This window comes from Equus quagga, chromosome 6 (genome assembly GCF_021613505.1).
Source record: "Equus quagga isolate Etosha38 chromosome 6, UCLA_HA_Equagga_1.0, whole genome shotgun sequence".
NCBI classification, from domain to species: domain Eukaryota; kingdom Metazoa; phylum Chordata; class Mammalia; order Perissodactyla; family Equidae; genus Equus; species Equus quagga.
Genome location: NC_060272.1, coordinates 94791816 through 94810954, shown reverse-complemented (window position 1 = coordinate 94810954; position 19139 = coordinate 94791816). Strand labels below are relative to the sequence as shown.

Sequence of the window (19139 nt, the reverse complement as noted above, 5' to 3'; positions counted from 1 at the left end):
AAGCCCATTCTTAACTGAGGTTTTATAATTATAACTCTCTATGAAAGACTTCACATGTGTTAATTACAGTCATCCAGACTCATAAAGCAGACTTCCTGGAAAGCAGGCAAAGTGCTCTAAACAACAACAATAATAAATTCCTTTCTACCCCTCAAAATGTACAAAAAGAAAAAAAGTAGAGAGAAAACCTCATCTACGTTAATAATAGCAAAGGCCTTATCAACCAGGAGCAATACAAATGGACCAAACAGAGGACCTCCTGCGGGTCTATACACAGCTCTTCGGTTTGTAAAATAGTTCAGTGATGAGGGAAGCAAGAGGCAAAGGTTCTCAAAGACTCCCTGACATCCCCCAACGTGGAAGAATAAGTAACATCGTATCGGAACACACATTCCTACCTATACTAGTAGTGGAGGGGCTGAAAAGAGACCATACAGCCAACCGATCCTGCTTTTCCCTCTGACCTGGCAGGGCTGAGGGCCAAAGGCACACCTACTTTGCAAGGTGGTCTAAAGAATGCAGAGAAATATACTCCATAAATGCACAGAACAAAAATTCCATAAACAGCAAGGCACCGTTCTGAACAATTTCTCATCAAAGTGGCTGGCTCACCCAAAAGAGGACAAGTGGAACCAGCAGTATAAAACAACAAAATTAAGAAGCAGCAAGCCTCATAGACTGAAGCTGCCCACTGCCACAGAGCCCTCCCTACCACCCTACAAAGACAACAGAATAGCTCAAAATAGAATATATACCATCACCTTCCAGTCCTCCAGCTTAAGCGCTAAGGGAAAGACACAAACAGACCCACGACAGATAGGGAAGGAAGTCAATGAGTTTCCACCCACACTATTTTTGTAGGGTCAGACAAAATTTGGAACACTTCTAAGAAAAAATAAAGGCACAGAACACGCAAAAAGAAAAATGAGAAGACTACTTTGGAAGATTTACTCTGGGAAACAGAAGAAAAAATTAGAGTACCATTGCTTTGTACCATCAAGAAAATGTGGACTGTGTGAAATAGGAAATTAAAAAATAGAATAAGGTAGAAAGAAACTGTCAGAGCTAAGAAAGGAAATAAGGAGAAAAAAATAATGGTATTGCAGAACTTAAAAGTGAATTTGAAGCATCAAAAATGTACAGCAGGCACCTCAGTCATTCAAAACCTGTTTGTTAGCACTTGACATTTATATGCCTACCACTGCCAAATCAATGCTGCAGATAAGAAATTGGAGAAAATCACACAAGAAAAAGAATGGAGACATTTTTCTGCTATTAGAGGGAAGTTGACAGTTTGGGTAGAGAAACGACAGAAATCCAATAAATGAATGATTGGTGTTCCCAGAGAAGAAAAAAATTCCTGGAACAGAGAAAATATTCAGTGATAAACTGGGGGAAATCCTTAAAATGAAAGAATAAATATACAGATGGAATTAGTTCAGAGTGCTTCAGGACAAATAATAAAGAATATAAAACACTGAAGCATAACTTGGTGAAGTTATTAAGCTTCCACATTAAAGAAAGAAACATCCAAACAGAAAAAGCAAATCACAAAGAAAAAATATTCAGGCTGACTGCAGACTTCTCATCGAACTTAGACGTCAGGAAACGATGGAACAACATCCACCACGGCGCAAGCAATGCAGACAGAAAAGAGCTGTAATCCAAGAATTCTATATCCACGCACATTGTTGTTAACATGTGAATGCCACAGAAAGGCATTCTCAAAGACACAAGAACTCAGAAAACATATCCTCCAAGTCCCTTTGTGAAAAATCGATCTGAAGGTATAATTCAGTCAATTCATAGGCAAATGAAAAAGAAGAGCATACAATTAAAGAAACTGAGAGAAGAAATATCTGGCAATAAGCATTTTTTTAAACACAGAATTAATGCTAAATATGTAGTTTTAACTGCAGGCACAAGTATATATAATACTAAAATTTTGGAAAGAAAACTGAATAATAAATAAGCAATACACACAACAAAATACTTGGAAGAGTTTCTTTAGGCTTGACTAGAAATGATTCCCTGGGATCGTCCCAGGTATCAAATATGAAATCAAAGGATGAAGAGTTTTTAAAAGTGTGAAAATAACTTAGCTCTATGTATGAAGTCTGCAAAAACTATAGAACCAACTTTGAAATGCTGAAGATCACACAGGCTGCAAGATCAAACGCTAACTTGATGCCAGCAAAGATGAACAGAAAAAGAGCAAACCATCCCAGGATTAAGAGAGTAGATAGGCTGCATCAGAGGAGTCAGCGAGCTGCGACCCGAGGGAAGAGCAGGGCAGAGGAAACGTGGATTAAAACGATGAGCATGGAAAAGATCTTGAATGCCATGCACACTTCTCATTCCATCTGACACAAATGTCCTTTTTATAGTCAAACTAAGATAATTTGAGTTTTCTACATGTTTAACCTTTCAATGACCACCAGTAAGTTACAGGGACAGACCTGAACCTTCAGAAAAATGTCCTTAGCTGTGGGACAAGTCTAGCTTAAAAGTTTTATCATTCAAAACGCTCGGTGTTGTATCTGAGAAGACAGTTAAAGAAAATAAAATCTGTATAAAATAAAAGATTAATATCATTACTAACCGTTAAGATCTAAAGAACTATTTTAAGTCTGGCATGGCTAAGTTGTCTATTACAGACACGAGTGAAACAAGTTCAGAACATGCAAATAAAACACCAGGGAAAGCAGAGAATGGAAGTAATATAGATCAGGGGTTGATAAATTACAGCCAGAGAGCCAAATCCAGTTTGCTGGCTGTTTCGGTAAATAAAATTTTATTTGAACATAGCCAGATTTGTTCATTAACAAAGTGTTTACGGCAGAGTTGAGTAGTTGCAACAGAGACTATATGGGCCCAAAAGCCAAAAATATTTACCATCTGACCCTTTACATAAAAAGTTTCCCAACCCCTGTTAATAGATGAACAGATTTCTCCACTGTGCATGGGAGGGACACGATAAATACCAGTGCACAGTCTGAAGCTGATAAACTGAAAAACATAACTTGAAGAATACTACTAAAAGTTATATAGACGACCAATAGTAAAATTAATAGCAGACGACATACCTTTCAAATTACCAGAGACAGAAAACACAATAAGAAATCCAATACAAACCAAATATCAGAGGAGGGAGAGAAGGAAAGAGGGAGGAAGGAAGGCGGAGGGAGAGACAACGGCCAGAAATCAATAAAAGACGACAGAAATGAGATGCAAAAAAATAACCACATCTATTATCTCAACAAGTGTAAGTAAAATAACATGACCTATCTAAGGAAAAAGACTCTTAGGCTGAGGTTAAAAAAACAAAAACAGGGGCCACCTCCGTGGCCAAGTGGTTAAGTTCGTGTGCTCCACTTCGGCGGCCCAGGGTTTCACCAGTTCGGTCCTGGGCACGGACGTGGCACCACTCGTCTGGCCATGCTGAGGCGGCATCCCACATGCCACAACAAAAAATACACAACTATGTACTGGGGGGATTTGGGTGAAAAAGCAAGAAAAAATAAAAAAGAAGAAGATTGGCAACAGTTGTTAGCTCAGGTGCCAATCTTTAAAAAGAAAAAAAACTCAAAGAGGAACAACAACAAAGAGATTAAGAATAGTTGAAAATAAGTGGAGAAACACACCAAGCAAATAGGAACAAAAGAACCACGTCAATACCCAACAAAGCTGAATTCAAGATACAACAGCATTAACTGTTGAAAAGGTAATGTTATAATGCTGAAAATTTAATTCTCAAGGACATTTTTTAGGTACCTCAAAACAGAGTAGTACTTACATATATAATGCAAAATTTTCTGGAAATAGGAGAAATTGCCATAAACACCGAGAATAATGAACAACTTCAGCTCGATTCTCAGTACTTGGCGGACTCACAATATAAATAGATTCACCACAAATAAAACAATAAAGTTAAATAACACATATTTATGTCTTACTATATATACACGTGTATATATTCTATGTATCCATAGAACAAAAATTGACTATATATTAGGCTACAATAAATTCCAAAAAGTAAAAACAGTTCAGACCACATTCTCCTATCAAAATTGATGTAAGACTGGGAATAAATAACAAAGGCGGGGAAAAAAATCACAACCACTTGGAAAATTTTAAAGTACCTTAACCCTGGTTCAGAGATCAAAATCAAAATCATAATTTAAGAATGTGTGTAAAAGAATGCTATGAACACTACATAGCAACAAGTAGAAAAATTCAAAGCTTTAAACACTTTTAATTCAAATCAAGAAAATACTAAAATAATCTAAGAACTTTAATTCAAGAAAATAGAAAAGGTACAACCAAATAAGCCTAGAGAATTGCAAGAAACAAAGTAATAAAGGCAAAAATAAATAAAAAACAAGATGTCAAGACCATGAAGTGGAGAAAGAATTTGTCTTTCCGGCAAATGGTGCTGGGACATTCTCCACTTCTACAGGGATGATGTCGGAAGCCTGCCGCACAACACATACAAAAATCAAGTCAGGGTGGGTCAAGGACCTAAATTTAAGACCTAAAACTACAAAACTCAGAAGAAAACAGAGAGGTAATCTTTGTGACCTTGGATTTAGCAATGGTTTCTTATATACACCACCAAAAGCATAAGCAACAAAAGAAGAAACAGATAAACTGGACTTCATCAAAATTAAAAACTTTTGCGTTTCAGAACAATTTTGCACAGTCAAACCTGTCATATAATCTTATCGGTTCTATTTCCTTTTTCCCTTAGAGACAGTCTTCCTAGGGCATTCCATCCTTCCATAGATAAAATGGTCAATTTTCTAGAAATATCTAAGTTAATAAAGCTGAAAATAAAAGTGATTTTTAAAAACCTAACTAAATAATAAATTGAGGCATTTGTTAATTACTTTTCTAAATAGGCAGTTCAGAAAAGAAAATAAAGACTATAATAGAAATGAAGTCAATACAATACAAATAAATAGATCGGTTTTTTTCTAGATTGACAAAAATCTAATAATAGCTAAGATGTGCCAAAATAGTCACTAACACAAACTAGAGGTGGAAAGTAAACCAATACCACCTTTCTGAAAGGTAGGGTACTGACGTGTGTCAAAAATTAAAATGAGCCTGTCATTTGGCTGACGTGCCAACTCTGAGAACTTATCTGAAGGGTCAATCACACATGTGTACAAATATGGATTCCCTACAATAGTCACTGGAGCATTGATTCTACGATTTTTTTAATGAAATTAAACTCAATATCCATCAATCGGGATCAGGTATAAATGGTGGTGCAGTGGCAAATATTTAACAACTAGTTCTGCCAGGGTGGGGGGGAAAGCCCTGATTCATAGCATTTGCCAATTTCTATGGTGTAAATACTACCACCATGGCTGATTTCAAGCTACCAAAATGAAGTCACTGAACACAGAGTTGAGAAGAAAGGTGTACAGCTGGCTTTCAAGAGCAGGTGCAAGCTACCTGCAGCACACCACTGTATGATTCAAAACACACTGGAACCAAAAACATACACTGGAACACTAAAAAGCCATAAATATGACATAAAAGATTAATATTAACACGGCAAGATATCCACTACATATCACAGGATAAAAAATCCATTACATACAGAACAGCTTATGTTGTATAATCTGTGATCATGTGAACTTACATGCGTGTCTGTATTTCAGTTTCCTTTTAAAAGAAAAATCATACAACAGTCATGTGTAAACACTACATTCAGTCAAGTTTCGCCCATAACAATAGCAGTAAATCTGGCTTTCAGGGAGTATCTAAACCAGCTATCGATTTTTATTTTAAAAGAGATTAGCAAAAGATCAACAGATTTGGCTTCAAAGTAATTAAAAACTTCTGTTTTAAATTACACAAAACAAAGAAAAAGAAAAACAACAGACCGGGGTTAAGTTATTTGCAGTAAATATGAAAAAGGCTAATTTCATTTGTACGTTCAGAGCTCAAAAACAGGCAAAGGAAATGAAGAGACAACTTACAAAATAAGAAATTCAACTAGGAACAAACATATGGGAAAATGATCACTCTTACTAGTGATCAAATAAATGAAATTTTTTTAATTATGTACCATTTTTTGCCTGCTAACTTATTGATATTCTCATAACATTGCTCATGATGTTGCAAATTGTATACAATCATTTCAGAATATGTTTTAGGTGTGTGTATCACGAGTAATAAAATTTTTCATATCCTCTGACCTAGAAATAACATTTCTATTAATCTATTCTAACAGAAGTATGTGCTTAAAAAAATGCTATCTTCACCAAGAACTTCATCACAGCATTATTTTCAAATTGAAACACTGGGAGAAGCCTGAATGTCCTTAAAAAAACGGAGTAAGCAAACAAATTAATAAATATCCTCTACTAGAAAATTATACAGCAATTCCAAATTTTAACATGAAGTCTATAAAGCCACAGAGAAAATGCTTACAGCATAATGTTAAATTGTACAGTATGATTACACCTATGCAAGAAAGATACAAAAATAAAACTAGAAAAGAACATACAAAAAAAATCAGGGGCTGGCCCAGTGGCGCAGCAGTTAAGGGCACATGTTCTACTTCGGCGGCCTGGGGTTTGCCAGTTCGGATGCCAGGTGTGGACATGGCACCGCCTGGCAAGCCATGCTGTGGTAGGCATCCCACATATAAAAAAGTAGAGGAAGATGGGCACAGATGTTAGCTCAGGGCCGGTCTTCCTCAGCAAAAAGAGGAATATTGGCAGCAGTTAGCTCAGGGCTAATCTTCCTCAAAAAAAAAAAAAAACCCATGTTTCTTATATTAGATTGGTACATTTTGGATAAATTTATGAATAAATTTTAAAACCTTTGTCTAAAAACATATTGCATTATTTGTAAAATTTCAAAATCACTGAAAAACAAAAATAAAAAATGTTATTAACATAGAATGGACTGTTATTCTTTTGAAGGCCAACATAAAACAATATAATTTATTTCTTAAGAATGTAAGAAAATTCTTACGTGGAAGAAAATATACACTTCTTGACTCAAACTTTGTCTATTACATATAACAGTTTTTCTCACTATTAAACTTTACTATTTTAAAAAGTAACCATACCACCAGAGGACATATATCTCAAGCGCTCTCCTTTATTTCATTCCAAAAAGAGAATACAATATAAATTCAGGCAGTAGCATACTGCTTGAAGATATATTATATTAATATAAAGGAAGAATATTTTTTAATAGAAAAAATAAATCACTGTGTGACCCAGTGATTCAGTACTAAGGATGCACAATGCATTAATTAATTCTGGAAAGAAAACACTGTAATGTGAGTAGCAATTCACAGATAGACTCTAGCGACTAGAAAAACTCTAGCGAAGAACCTCTGTTCCTACAGTAAGTATGACCTGGAACAGAAAGCCTTATAGAAAAGGTGTTTCTCAAAGGACATAGCTGGTGATTTTTGTGAAAATATATGTGGAGTCAAGATTTCCCCTAAAGAAATCATTTCTCCTATGATTTCCTTCACTAAATGCAATGTTTTGCCAAGAACTGCATGGATGGAGAAATAAAAATTGTTTATCAGAAACTGATCAAGCAACACACAGGTTATCTTCTCTCACAGCAGATGGGAAACTTGGGGGACTCATTATAAGAGATGGTATGTGTCTAAAATTTTTCAGTTATTTCTAATGTGCTTTGGATAACATCTTCGACAGTGACCCAACACATAATAGGAGAAACTAGGATGTTCAGAGGACATCCCATTCAAGTCCTTGAACACATCAAGGCCCTTCCATGCCCAGAAGCCATGTCTGATCCAAGCTTGGCTCCAAGAGGAGCCAGTAGTATGGCAATTCATTCGTTCCTTACCCATTAAAAAGTAACTAGGAATAAAAATAGAGATTGATTGCAAGTATCTTTTGTTTCAGCATTCCCTAGTTCTGCTCACAAATTATTCAAATTATTCAAAACCTATTTGCCTACATTGTGAGTCAAGAAATCCTCTTACGTCAATTCTATCATGGACAAACGCAGCTCATTTTGAATGTTGGTCATAACTGGAAATAGCCTTGAATAATCTACTCCCCAGGCGCGGATATGATAGCCCAGAATGTGAACGGCTCGGCTCGTAAGAGAACATATCCAATTGATAACTGCCTCTCTCAGCTAAAAATTACAAAGTTACTTCTATATTACATGCCTCCATCTGAGCATGAACCCACTTGGCAAGAATATCTCATGATGCTACTTATCTACTTATTGCCTTGGGCGAGTGAAAGATGCTCTATTGTAGGAAAAGCAATCCAGGGAAAAGCAGATTTCCTGGACAAGGATCTGTCAAGAGACATCCTACTAACCTATCACCAGATTAGCAGAGTTCTCAATACAGTAATAGATGCTTTTCTATCACCTTAAACAGCTGACTGGAAAAAACAGAGAGCAGCCATGTAAATTTTCTTCTTAACATGTGAATGGTTCTTCTCAAGACACTTCGTGACATGAGGTCTGAGCTTGGTCTACCTAACCACCCCCGGGGTCAAAAGCACAGGAGAGGGCATGCAACAAAAACTCCCACACAACCCAGACTTCTACACTTGCTCATCTCTCAACCCACGATCTAGGAGAAGAAGGACACAGCAGACGTGACAATAATGAAGAAATGCAGTAGGGCAGGGTTGCTGACAAGAGGAAGTCGCGTTGGCCTGGCTCTTCCTGATCAAAGACGTCAAGCAAACGCGCAGGGCACCTCTCCTTCACTCTCCTTTCCTTCCTTCCAGAGCCTAACGAAGACCCGGCTGCACCACCCCTACCAGCAACAACACCCTCTGCCCTGCCAAGCCCCAGATCCCCCATTACTCTCCTTCGCAGGACCGCTCCCTGTACCTGTCTAACTCCAAATCCGAGATCAAGGTAGGTGAGCCAGAAGCTGATAAGATAATAAGCAGAAGGCCATGGGCCAGGAGGAAAGTCGAGGTGAGGAATGCCAAACAGCTGCCTGGCACCTCCAGGGAAACTGGGCTCCTGGAACAGAGCTTCTCCAGACCCAGGGTGAGAGTCTGGCTATTCCTTCTTTGCTCCTAGAGCGCTTTCTCTAGAATGCAGACAAGGGACACAAGAAGTTGCTTTCCTCAAGTCTCTCCGATCATTCCCATGACAACTGAGGGCAGTTCCAAGGCTACTTTAATATATCGGTACATATAAATATCTTGTAAAGCAAAAAAGTATGGAATTCCTTACATCATGTTATGGATGTGCCCACCATTACCTGCTCTTCTGGTTTCAATGAAATCCCCAAGGAAAAAAATGGACACAGTAATGGAAGAGGAAATGAACACAAATGGTCTATCCAAGGGTTAATTCTAAATCTTCCCTGGAAGGTTTGGAAAAGGGACCTGCTGACTCCAAATACAAACACTGCCCCAGACAAGCTCCGCCAAGGCATCTGGGGCACGCCCAGGGCCCAGGCTCAAACGGCCAACCTGTTCTCGCTGCAAAGGCAGAAACGGGCTTGGGCAGCAGAGATTATCTGTAAGCAAATGAAAAGCATTGCTTAAAGCCCAATGAAGCAAAGAAAAAAAAAACAGTAGCATTAGTGAGTCACAGGTAGCTGCCTAAGGGTATCTAAGAAAACACCCAGGCCTGAGCAGGGCAGCCTGGAACACTGCCTCTCAGGCTCCACCTCTGCGCCTCCCAGGATATCGCCCTTCCTGCAGGAAGCAAAACCCCCATGCTGATATGACAGGAGGCTTTTGATACCATGCCTTGTGAAGGCAGTGAAACTATCAGCAGCATGCCAGGCGCATGAGGGACGGCTCTGGACAGACTCGCTGATGCCTCCTCACTCCAGCCCTCCTCACGGCTCTTCCCCAGGACTGTGAGCTGCCTGCAGGGCGCTGGGAGTTATTCCAAAGGGGAAGAAGAGAGAGTGAGGGCCACCAGGAGTCCACCAGACCTGGCAATGCCTCCTGGGATAGCCCATCGCTCCTGGAGAGGCCCCTCGTCCAGGGGTGAGCTTGCCAAAACTGCAGAGCAAAAGCAGAGAAAGTTTCAACCTTTGAACGGCCCTCTGATGTGGTCCAATCTCTTCCTTCTTCAAGTTTCTATAGAAACAGTAAAGGAGCAAAGGAACGAAACACCCTCAGGTTAGTTCAGAGAGGCAGGGCAGGAGTAGCTGACTGCCTTTCAGTTACAGGCTTTGGAAAAGATACACATGACTAAAGCAAGAGGCAGAGCCATAAGGAGTATTTCATTATCCAGCCGAATAAACTTTCACAAAGCCAGTCTGCCATTGTTTTTGCATGATTTACCAATTTTCAAAAATATATCATGAGATTTCGAGAGCTAAATGCTTAACACGTACCCTGGCATTCTTTTAAGGCCAAACCAGGAACAAGAATTAAAGTCATCCTGTATTATTAGAACAAGTCACAGGAAATGGGTCAGCTCTTTAGGACAAGAGGAAAACTGCATCTGCCTTCTGCAGAAAGAACGTACAATGAAGGAGCTCTGAAGAGTGCAGGGCCTAAAATATCAACTCACACGGCAAGAAAATATCATTACACCTTTACCTTAAAAAAACAAATAAATCAAAAAACCTACTTAGACTGACTGGGCATAACAAAAGCCACGGCCACTGCTAATGGCACCTTCCCTAACTATCTAGAGAGAAATGCAGTTAGAAAGAGATCTTTTAAGGCCCTCAAGTAACTGAGATGGGGACTTCAAATCATTAAATGAGGAAGATGCACTGTTGCTCAAGACAGGCCGACAGCACTTTCTCCCCTTCTAGCAAATGTGCTGCATCCTATTTTGAAATCCAGCAGCCCATGAGAGATTATCCAGCACTGGCTCACTAAGTCTCTGCTGGTGATCATGAACCAATCTCAAGTCTCTGCCCTCTGGAAAAGGAAGGAGAATTTCACATTTTGTTCAATAACAACATACTTGGTTTTGCAGACCTAAGTGTTGCTAAAGAAAGTTAATCATCTCCCAGAAGCACATTCACAAGTGTCTTTCTTTTAAAGTATAGTACCCGACTTCCCCTCGCACCAGCTCACAGCCACATGATGGCTGAAGGAGGCACCAACTTGGAAGTTCCCTAAATCTTACAGAAATGCACACACCAGAGAATCTAAGGAACCCCTCCCAGCACTTGTCTAAGGGAGCTGTGATGAGAGAGTGAGTAGGTAGGTGGTATTCACATGGAAGGGGTTTTTGGGGGGCCTGCAGCAAATACAAGCTGGATGAATGAATAATGGGTGGGTAAGACACGGAAGCATCTCTCTCTAGAAAGAACTAGTCAGCTGCAGTCACCAGGAAATACAGGGAAGACGCCACCAATCTCCTGGCTGTCTCTCCAGCAAAAGGAAATGTAAAATAAAAAAGACAAAAAAAAATTTTTTAACATAAAAAAGAAGCAAAACAAAAAATCTATTTCAATTTTTTAGCAAGTGAAGGTGATCAAAAAAGTCAAAGTTTGGGAAGAGATCTTAATTCACAATTTCATTTCTCCAAAGGGAAAAAGGAGAGGTTCTCTCTTAGAAATATACACGAATGTTTCTAAACATCACTATTCACTTCCTGTAGCAGAGCCAAAAAGTCTCACTCTAGCTTTTTCTTTAATTTGTGGATCAATTATTGTTCCCTCCTGTGAGGTTTCAGAAATATAATGGCATTAATAACATTCTTCTTCCCCACCGCACCACAATCCATTATACACTTCCCTGAAACAAGTACTTTGTTTCTAAAGTAGTCAAACTGCTCACAATCCAAGATTAATCTTGTAATAAAGGTGCATGGAATTTCCAAATTCCAAATGACTTGTGTATGTGACAATTTTTCATTCAAACTGCTGGATAAACTGCTATTGGCTTTTCAACCTGAAACAATATGAGAATGTTCAACCGAATCAATCTCGCTGAAGAATGAATGAGAAGCAGGAAAGGAGACAAAGACTACTGCGTCCTTAAAACAGAATTCCTTTTACTGTGCCCCAGGTGGTCCACAGAACAGCAAAGAGGAGTGGCAAATGGATGACACCCTTTAGAAGAAAGCAAGAAGTTTAAATTCCCTTCCTTCAATTGCTCTCCTTTCTTTCGGGAATCCAGCTACCCATCCTACTCCCAACCCCCTATGCCCACAGCCCCAGTTACTGACAACAGAATCATTGTAAATTGAGCAAGGAATTGTGCTACACTGAGACACACAGAAACAACAGCCACTACCTTTGCCCTCATGGAGCTTCCAATCCACTTAGAGAAACAGAGCAAGTGGTCACAGTTTCTCATAGTTTAAGGCAAAAAGATTATACGCTCCAAGGAAATAATATACCTAACTCAGGAGTTCAAATTCTCAAGATCATCTGCTTTCTCCAGTTGTGTAATCCCCGGAAAGCTTCCACAATGGCCTTCAGATGATTTTGTCTTTTTCTTTGTATTTACAGCCAGTAGAAAAGCCAAAGCCAGGCAGGATAACACACAGAAGGACATGTCAGCCCCAGGGCGTTGACTGTGAAACAAGAACTGTGAAGAGCTTGTAGTCTTTCCTGCCTGCAAATAAGAAATAAGGAGGGACTCACACAGCACATTATTTTGCACACAGTAGGTGCTTAATATTTGTTCATTCGATAGGCATTCTCTATGCAACTATTCTTTCCTAAGGTATGCCTGGTAAAAAATTTGGAGGTAACGTTTATTTTCCAATAACTGGCAAGTGTTTGTTGAGTAAATGAACTTGAAACATCCTAACTTTATTTTTAAATAATACTAATTTTACTCTTAACATTGAGCCACAAAGGTTTTTAACAAAATACTCAGCACTGATTTCAGAAATTATGGCTAGGTATAAAGGTCAAACCCAGAGCTATTTAGCGAATTCAATTTTTGGTTCTCGGTATCGCAATACAGATGTTTATTTTTGTTCGTAAAGTTCAGATTCATGACCACCTAGAATTTATGAACTCATTTCCGACAGCACGTTTAGGTCCTTTTTTCTTTTTATTACATGTTAGATGAGAAATCAAGACAGATTTTTACGTATCAGTAACATTAACAAATCAAAGCTGATCGTCGAACGGCTTCCTATAATTTTATTAGTAACAGCTGTTCACACAAAATCGTGTTTGGGTCTGAGAACAGCTCTTTCTTTAATGTTACTCCACTCGGTAGAACAAGAGAAAACATTCACTGTTTACTGTAGTCCAGTTACTGCCACAGATTTAATTACCAACAATCACACATTCTACCTTCTATTGCTATTTCACACTTCCCTAAGACTAATTCTGCAGAGATTTTAACATTGCTTAAAAGCCATTATAAAAGTTTCCTTTTAAAAACGTCACCACCCTCCCCCTTCAACCAGGAAACTAGACTTTATTTGTCGCTACAAATACTTGTATTTCCCTTAACCCAAAACATAGAGTCTGGAGGAAACAGAGTCTCTCCACCTTCTCAGGGAGAAAGCAATCCTAACCTTCTTAAAATGGCTTCTCTCTCTTCCCTTTCAGCTCCCTATTTTCCCTCTACAGCACCCAATCAACATTTCCACTAATATCAACAGAACTAATAACCTCTCCTTAAAGAAAAATTAACATGAAGGCTGGAATCAGAATCATCCTTGGAAAATCCTGTTCATTTCTTTTCAAGCATAAGTTTGCCTGGATCATGAAGAAAAATCTGTTCCTTTTTTCCTGCTAAGTTTAGCATAGCACGCAGTCTCATAACTGCAAAAGCTGTTTCAGGTCCTTAAAAATTCATCTGTAATAAAAATCATAACTATATTTAATAGGCATCTCTGAAAACTGAACATAAGCCATCTCCTATAAAGCATAGCGGGGGTTCTGTTTTGGTTTTTCTTATGAAAAAGAGGCTATCAAATCTATTTCTAATAAACAAAATGGCTACTAAATTACTCTTCTTGTTCTCCTTTCTAAACTTACCTAAAAAGATTTGAATAGATATCACAGGATAATTTTACTATTCAGTAGGGTTTTCATAGAAGCCAAGTTCCCATATGAAGAAATGACATGTAAATACAGGATTGACAGTTATATGGCAGACCTAGACAATGAACCTACACGGTTCAATGCAAAAATCTTACTCTGAAGTCTCTGTTATATATTCAGAACTACAGTTTTTAATTATTATGAGGGATGCTCCACTTTACTCTTCAGATATAAACTAGAAGTACTTCATTTCAAAAAAAAGAGGAAATGCACTCAAATAAATCTTGACATTTAGAAACATAATCAACACTTGGAAGCTAAAAGAGTAGCAAAAATAAAACTGGTTGGTCTTAAAGCAGCTTCATAAACACCATATTTTGGTATTTCCAGGGAGCTGCTGTTATTAGGGCTGCTTAGAGAGATGCTTCCATTCTGTGGTTCTGAGCAGCCATCCTAGACAGCCAGTAACCTCACGGTCAATTCAGGCAAGCAGCATCCCCATTCTTCCTGCAGTGAACTCTAGGAGGGGTAGAGGGGCAGGTACTTTTATCCAGACCTGTGTGAATGAACTCTCCATACAGTCTAAATATGCCAGAGCATTCCCAGCCTTCCAGGTCCCTTCTTGCTCTGTAACTGTACAGTTTTCAGTAATGTATGCCTCTCAAATTGAAAATGTTCTATCTGCAATTCCTAAAATTCTATCTTTAATCATTGTGGTTGTCCTCATGTAATCGCATAGGGAAATCATAAAAATCTGTTACCACCTGTGCTCTAGAGAATTTTAAAATCCCCTCTGAGGGAGTATATCATGGAGAAACGTTTATGGCAAAAGATGACAGAGTTAAACGAGCTTCTACAGGATAAAAAGTAATCAAGATATGGAATGGTTTCTTTTTTTTTTCCTTTAAACTTTCATACTTTAAGCATGACTATTATCATTCCCAAATGCACGCAGCGCAGAACTGTAACCCACTGGTTCGATATGTGATCTAACATCTTACAGTAACACTTCCGACCCTGGAAGGCATTTATATTCAACCCGCTCAAAGAGTTACATACAGTTTTTTAAAGAAGATCATGATTTTATCTGCCACAGATTACAAACATTACCTATTTCCATGTCTCTATTCATTATTTTAAGGTCCCAATTGCTACCAGAAGGGTCATAAACTTACTCAACAAATATTTATTGAGAGCCTTCTACGAGTTAGGCGTTATGCTAGGACCTGCTGGGATTTCATAGTGAACGACACAGACACAATCCCCACCCTCGTAAGCTGCCAGTCTAAAAGAGGAAGAAAATCTATAATCACATATCTAATTCAGTTAGAAGATCAAGAACATACATTCTTCCATCTAAGACTGGCCTCAACTTTGCCTGTTTTTAATAGGTGGAATCTAACCAATAAACAAGGTTTGCTAAATCTTCCTATTTGACGATTAAAATCTGAAGAGTAAAGATTTCAAAAACATGCAAAATAAAAACAGGTTAATTGGGAAGACATGTATCTTCAAGGAACTGAAAAAGATTTCAGGATGAGTCCCTGTGACTGGAAGCAGACATTCAAAACCACTTGTTTTATACAGATTTAAACACATATTAATATTAAACAGTGTGGTCCATGTAGCACCAATAGAAATATTTAATTAATATTAATGAATATTAATTATTTAAAGAAAACATAATGTACTTTACAACTAAGAAGTATACAAAAACATCAACCAAGTTAACATATTCTCTTGCATACATGTAGAGTACAAAGTTTTCTTTGTGGTATCAAAAGAAATAAACACTAAAAAAATAAATTGAGAGATGAATAAGTTAAAGACGACAAGAAAAGAATTCAGAATTTAAGGGGGAAGGTGTCTGGGTTCTTTTTTAAAAAAAGAATAAAAATTAAAATATATAAGTACTGTGGAATATGGAACACATTGCTGGATATGTATCAAAACGATCCAAATTTTACTGCCATACTTTCATCTAAGCAGGTAACTACTATTTGCCCTTTCTAATTTCTCCATATTATCAATATATAAAATTAAATAATTATGTGAACAAACACAAGGGTCCACACTTTTATCCCTGCCAGATAAATCCATTTCCATTAAAATGGCGTCATGCTTTGAACTAAAATCTACTTGGATAAGAATTCCATACTGAATTTCATTTCAATATTAAGGTGATTCCTCAATTTAAAGAAAGAAGTTAAAAATAGTGGTAAAACTTTCAACTGTGAAAGGAGACATCCTGTGACCTCCTTTGGACAGGCATGGTTTCAATGAATGAAGGAACCAGAAGAGTCAGGGCACTCATCAAAGGAGCACATCAGGAGTTCCTCCAACCCCTCGCCAACACCTTCCCTGCCTCCAATCAACCAGCATTTCCCTCCTGGACTCAAGAAATCACGCAATCACATGCTCATGCACACACACAAATCTACTATTAGCATACAGCATCTACTACATAGATAGTGTCGATATTGCAGGAGCTTTGTTACAAAAGCAACATACCCAGAACACGAAGCTGTAGCAATTCTTACATGATGTCTAGGGATCATGTTTCTAACAGAAAGCTACATAAATTTTAAGTGTTACTAATGAATGTAGGTGCTAAATTAACGCCATCTTTTCTTACCACTTCTAACAGGCCATATTTGGGGGTTGGGGCAGGGCTGTATTAAACCCTAGTGAAATCTAATAAGAGAAAAACAAAGCTCCCCAACTACCACCGCTTTAGCAGTAAAACTGATTGACTTTAATTTTTTTCCTAAAATTATCTCCAAGCTCATTTTTCAAAGCACAGTATGTGATTTAAATACACAATAGGTAGTTAAGCAACCATATATGTCTATTTCCGCAAAAGTCCTCCTCCCAGACATTCAAACCTGGGCCCTCAGACTGACAAAGACCCCAGGGCTGTAACTCACAGCTGCTTGGAACCCAGAGCTGTCACATTGCAGGCAATAGAGTTGGCTAGGGAGACCTCAAATATCCTATTCCCAGCAAAACAGAAAACAGAAACAAATAAGACTGTGAACAGGGCCAAAGAAAAACAGAAACTGTTCTTAAGTCTCTCTAAAACACATGCTTTTCCCCTTAATTGTGCACTTACACACTCTATACATTTCTCTTGCCCTTTCTATTTCTCAATCTTGAGCATTCAGAAAACATTCAACTACACGTTTTTAGCCATTAGAAGCAGCCCAAAATGAAAATAAAAATTAAAAATAAAAAGATCTTCATTTTCCAATGGCAGTTTTCCCCTCCCCTGGCTTCACTCCCTAAAGCCTACTTCTTTATCCAGCATTTTGCCTTCTGCTCTTTATAAACATGTGCACATTTACTGAATCTGGTCAAAATGAAGACACAGAGCACGGCATGTGAATTAACCATTTGTAACTATTCGTGATCACTGTATTTTGTTCCTTCTTATAAATGATCCAGTTCATAAGCAGTTCAGTCCCAAAGGCAACTGGTTCCTTGAAACAGGAGATGGAACGCTCAAGATAAGAAAGAAAATACAGGCTTCTCAAATCCTGACAACACAATACCCTTTTCTTACAGAAATGTCTGAGGAACGTATTTATTATACACACAAATATCCAGAACACAAGTGTAGACATTTTTCAGGCCTGTTACTGCAAAGCTGTTTGCTCTTCCTACCACAATAGCTCAGAGTTATGTCACACTGGCTTGTTTGTGAACCCTGATCTTGATTCTGAACACTCTCTCAGAGATCATAATCAATCGAATTCCTACTTGAGAAATGGCATTTTCTTACTAACTTGGTGTTAAGGCAGAATAAGGGGTTGGTTTTTTTAGAGATAAAAGGGAAATTTTTGCTGTACACTTCCCGTTTTCCTCCTAACCCAGATTCCAAAGATATTAAAATGTTGTCCGTTTTAAACAAAAGGTTTCTATTTGTCTCCGTGAGAGTAAATGAGAGGCTGCACTGGTTTTCAGTAGTAACTATTGTGAATTCAGGCCTACATCTGGGTTGCCTCATTAAACAAAAGATACCCGTGGCTGTCAACACACAACACAACGCTCCCCTATCGCTCATCTTTATCTGGAAGGAATGGTGCAGACGAGAAACACGCCTGTCACCATCCACTGGTCAAGAAACTCTTCTGAGTCCCTCCTTTCGGTGGTCTGGTGGCTAGAGAACAGCACTTGTGTGACACATTCGGGCTTGCCTCCCCGCCCCCCGAATACATAAGACTCCTTTCTTTGGAGGGCCAACCACTCGGCTCCCTCATCATCACTCCTTGGAGAATCCAGCCGCGAGTGTGCCCACCATTCCACCATTCCCTCCTGACCCCAGAAAGCACTGACAACGAATGCACACAGGCCACCCCACCGCACGCCATCCCCCAACGTACCCTGGCTCCGCTCGCCACCCTCGGGCCACACACACACAGCTCCCCACTCCACCACCCCGCCGGGCGCTGCGGCCGCCACAGTGGAAGTTCAAGCCCTCTGCCCACCTTCCCACCGCGCGCCTCGCCCCCGAAATGATTTGCCATTTAGCAGATGCACAGCACATAAACGCGCACCCCGAACGCACAGCCCTCCGCGACACCGAAAGGCACACGCCGAGGCGCGGGGCAAGGCCAACCCGACCCGTGTGTGTGTGTGCGTGTGCGTGTGTGTGCGTGTGTGTGTGTGTGTGTGTGTGTACGCGCGCGCGCGCCCGCGCCGGTGCGGGTATCGGCTGGGGGCGCGCCCCGGCAGGGTAGGGGCGAGGGCCGCGGAGGGCAGTTGCCCTGGGGGACCGAGGGTGGCGGGCGGAGGTTGCCACGGCCCGGCGGGAGGGCCCGCGGCGGCCGGCCCCGGGCCGCACTCACCGAGCAGCAGCAGCTTGAGCTCCCGGCGGGCGTCCCGCTTGTCCCTGCGGAGCTGCCGCTCGATCTCGTCGTTGATCCGCCGGGCTTCCTTGGCCTCCTCGCTCAGGCAGCACGCCATGATGGACTCCAGAGTCATTCTTCCAAAGTGCCTCCGCTGCAGCCCGCCGGCACCCCTGCTCACACGCGCGCACACACACCCTCCCGCCCTCGCTCCCCCGAGGCAGTGGCGGCCGCCGAGCCCCGCCGCCCGGGCGCGCGTCCGGGACGAGCTCGGGGGACGGCCGCGGGGGCCGCGGCCAGGGCCGGGGCCACCGGGGGGACCGGGGGACCGGCGGGAGCGGGCTGCTCGGGCCGCGGGAGGCGCG

The 19139-nt window shown here is 40.1% G+C and overlaps 1 protein-coding gene across 1 annotated transcript in view; it reads right to left on the bottom strand.

Moving 5' to 3' along the window:
* Positions 1-19129, bottom strand: part of GNAQ (G protein subunit alpha q) — a 294413-nt gene extending 275284 nt beyond the window's left edge. The window contains exon 1 of the mRNA XM_046664378.1: positions 18775-19129. Within this exon, the coding sequence (XP_046520334.1) occupies positions 18775-18910 (136 nt within the window). The 5' untranslated portion in view covers positions 18911-19129. The remainder of the gene's footprint in view (positions 1-18774) is intronic.
* Between the last annotated feature and the right edge of the window lie 10 nt (positions 19130-19139).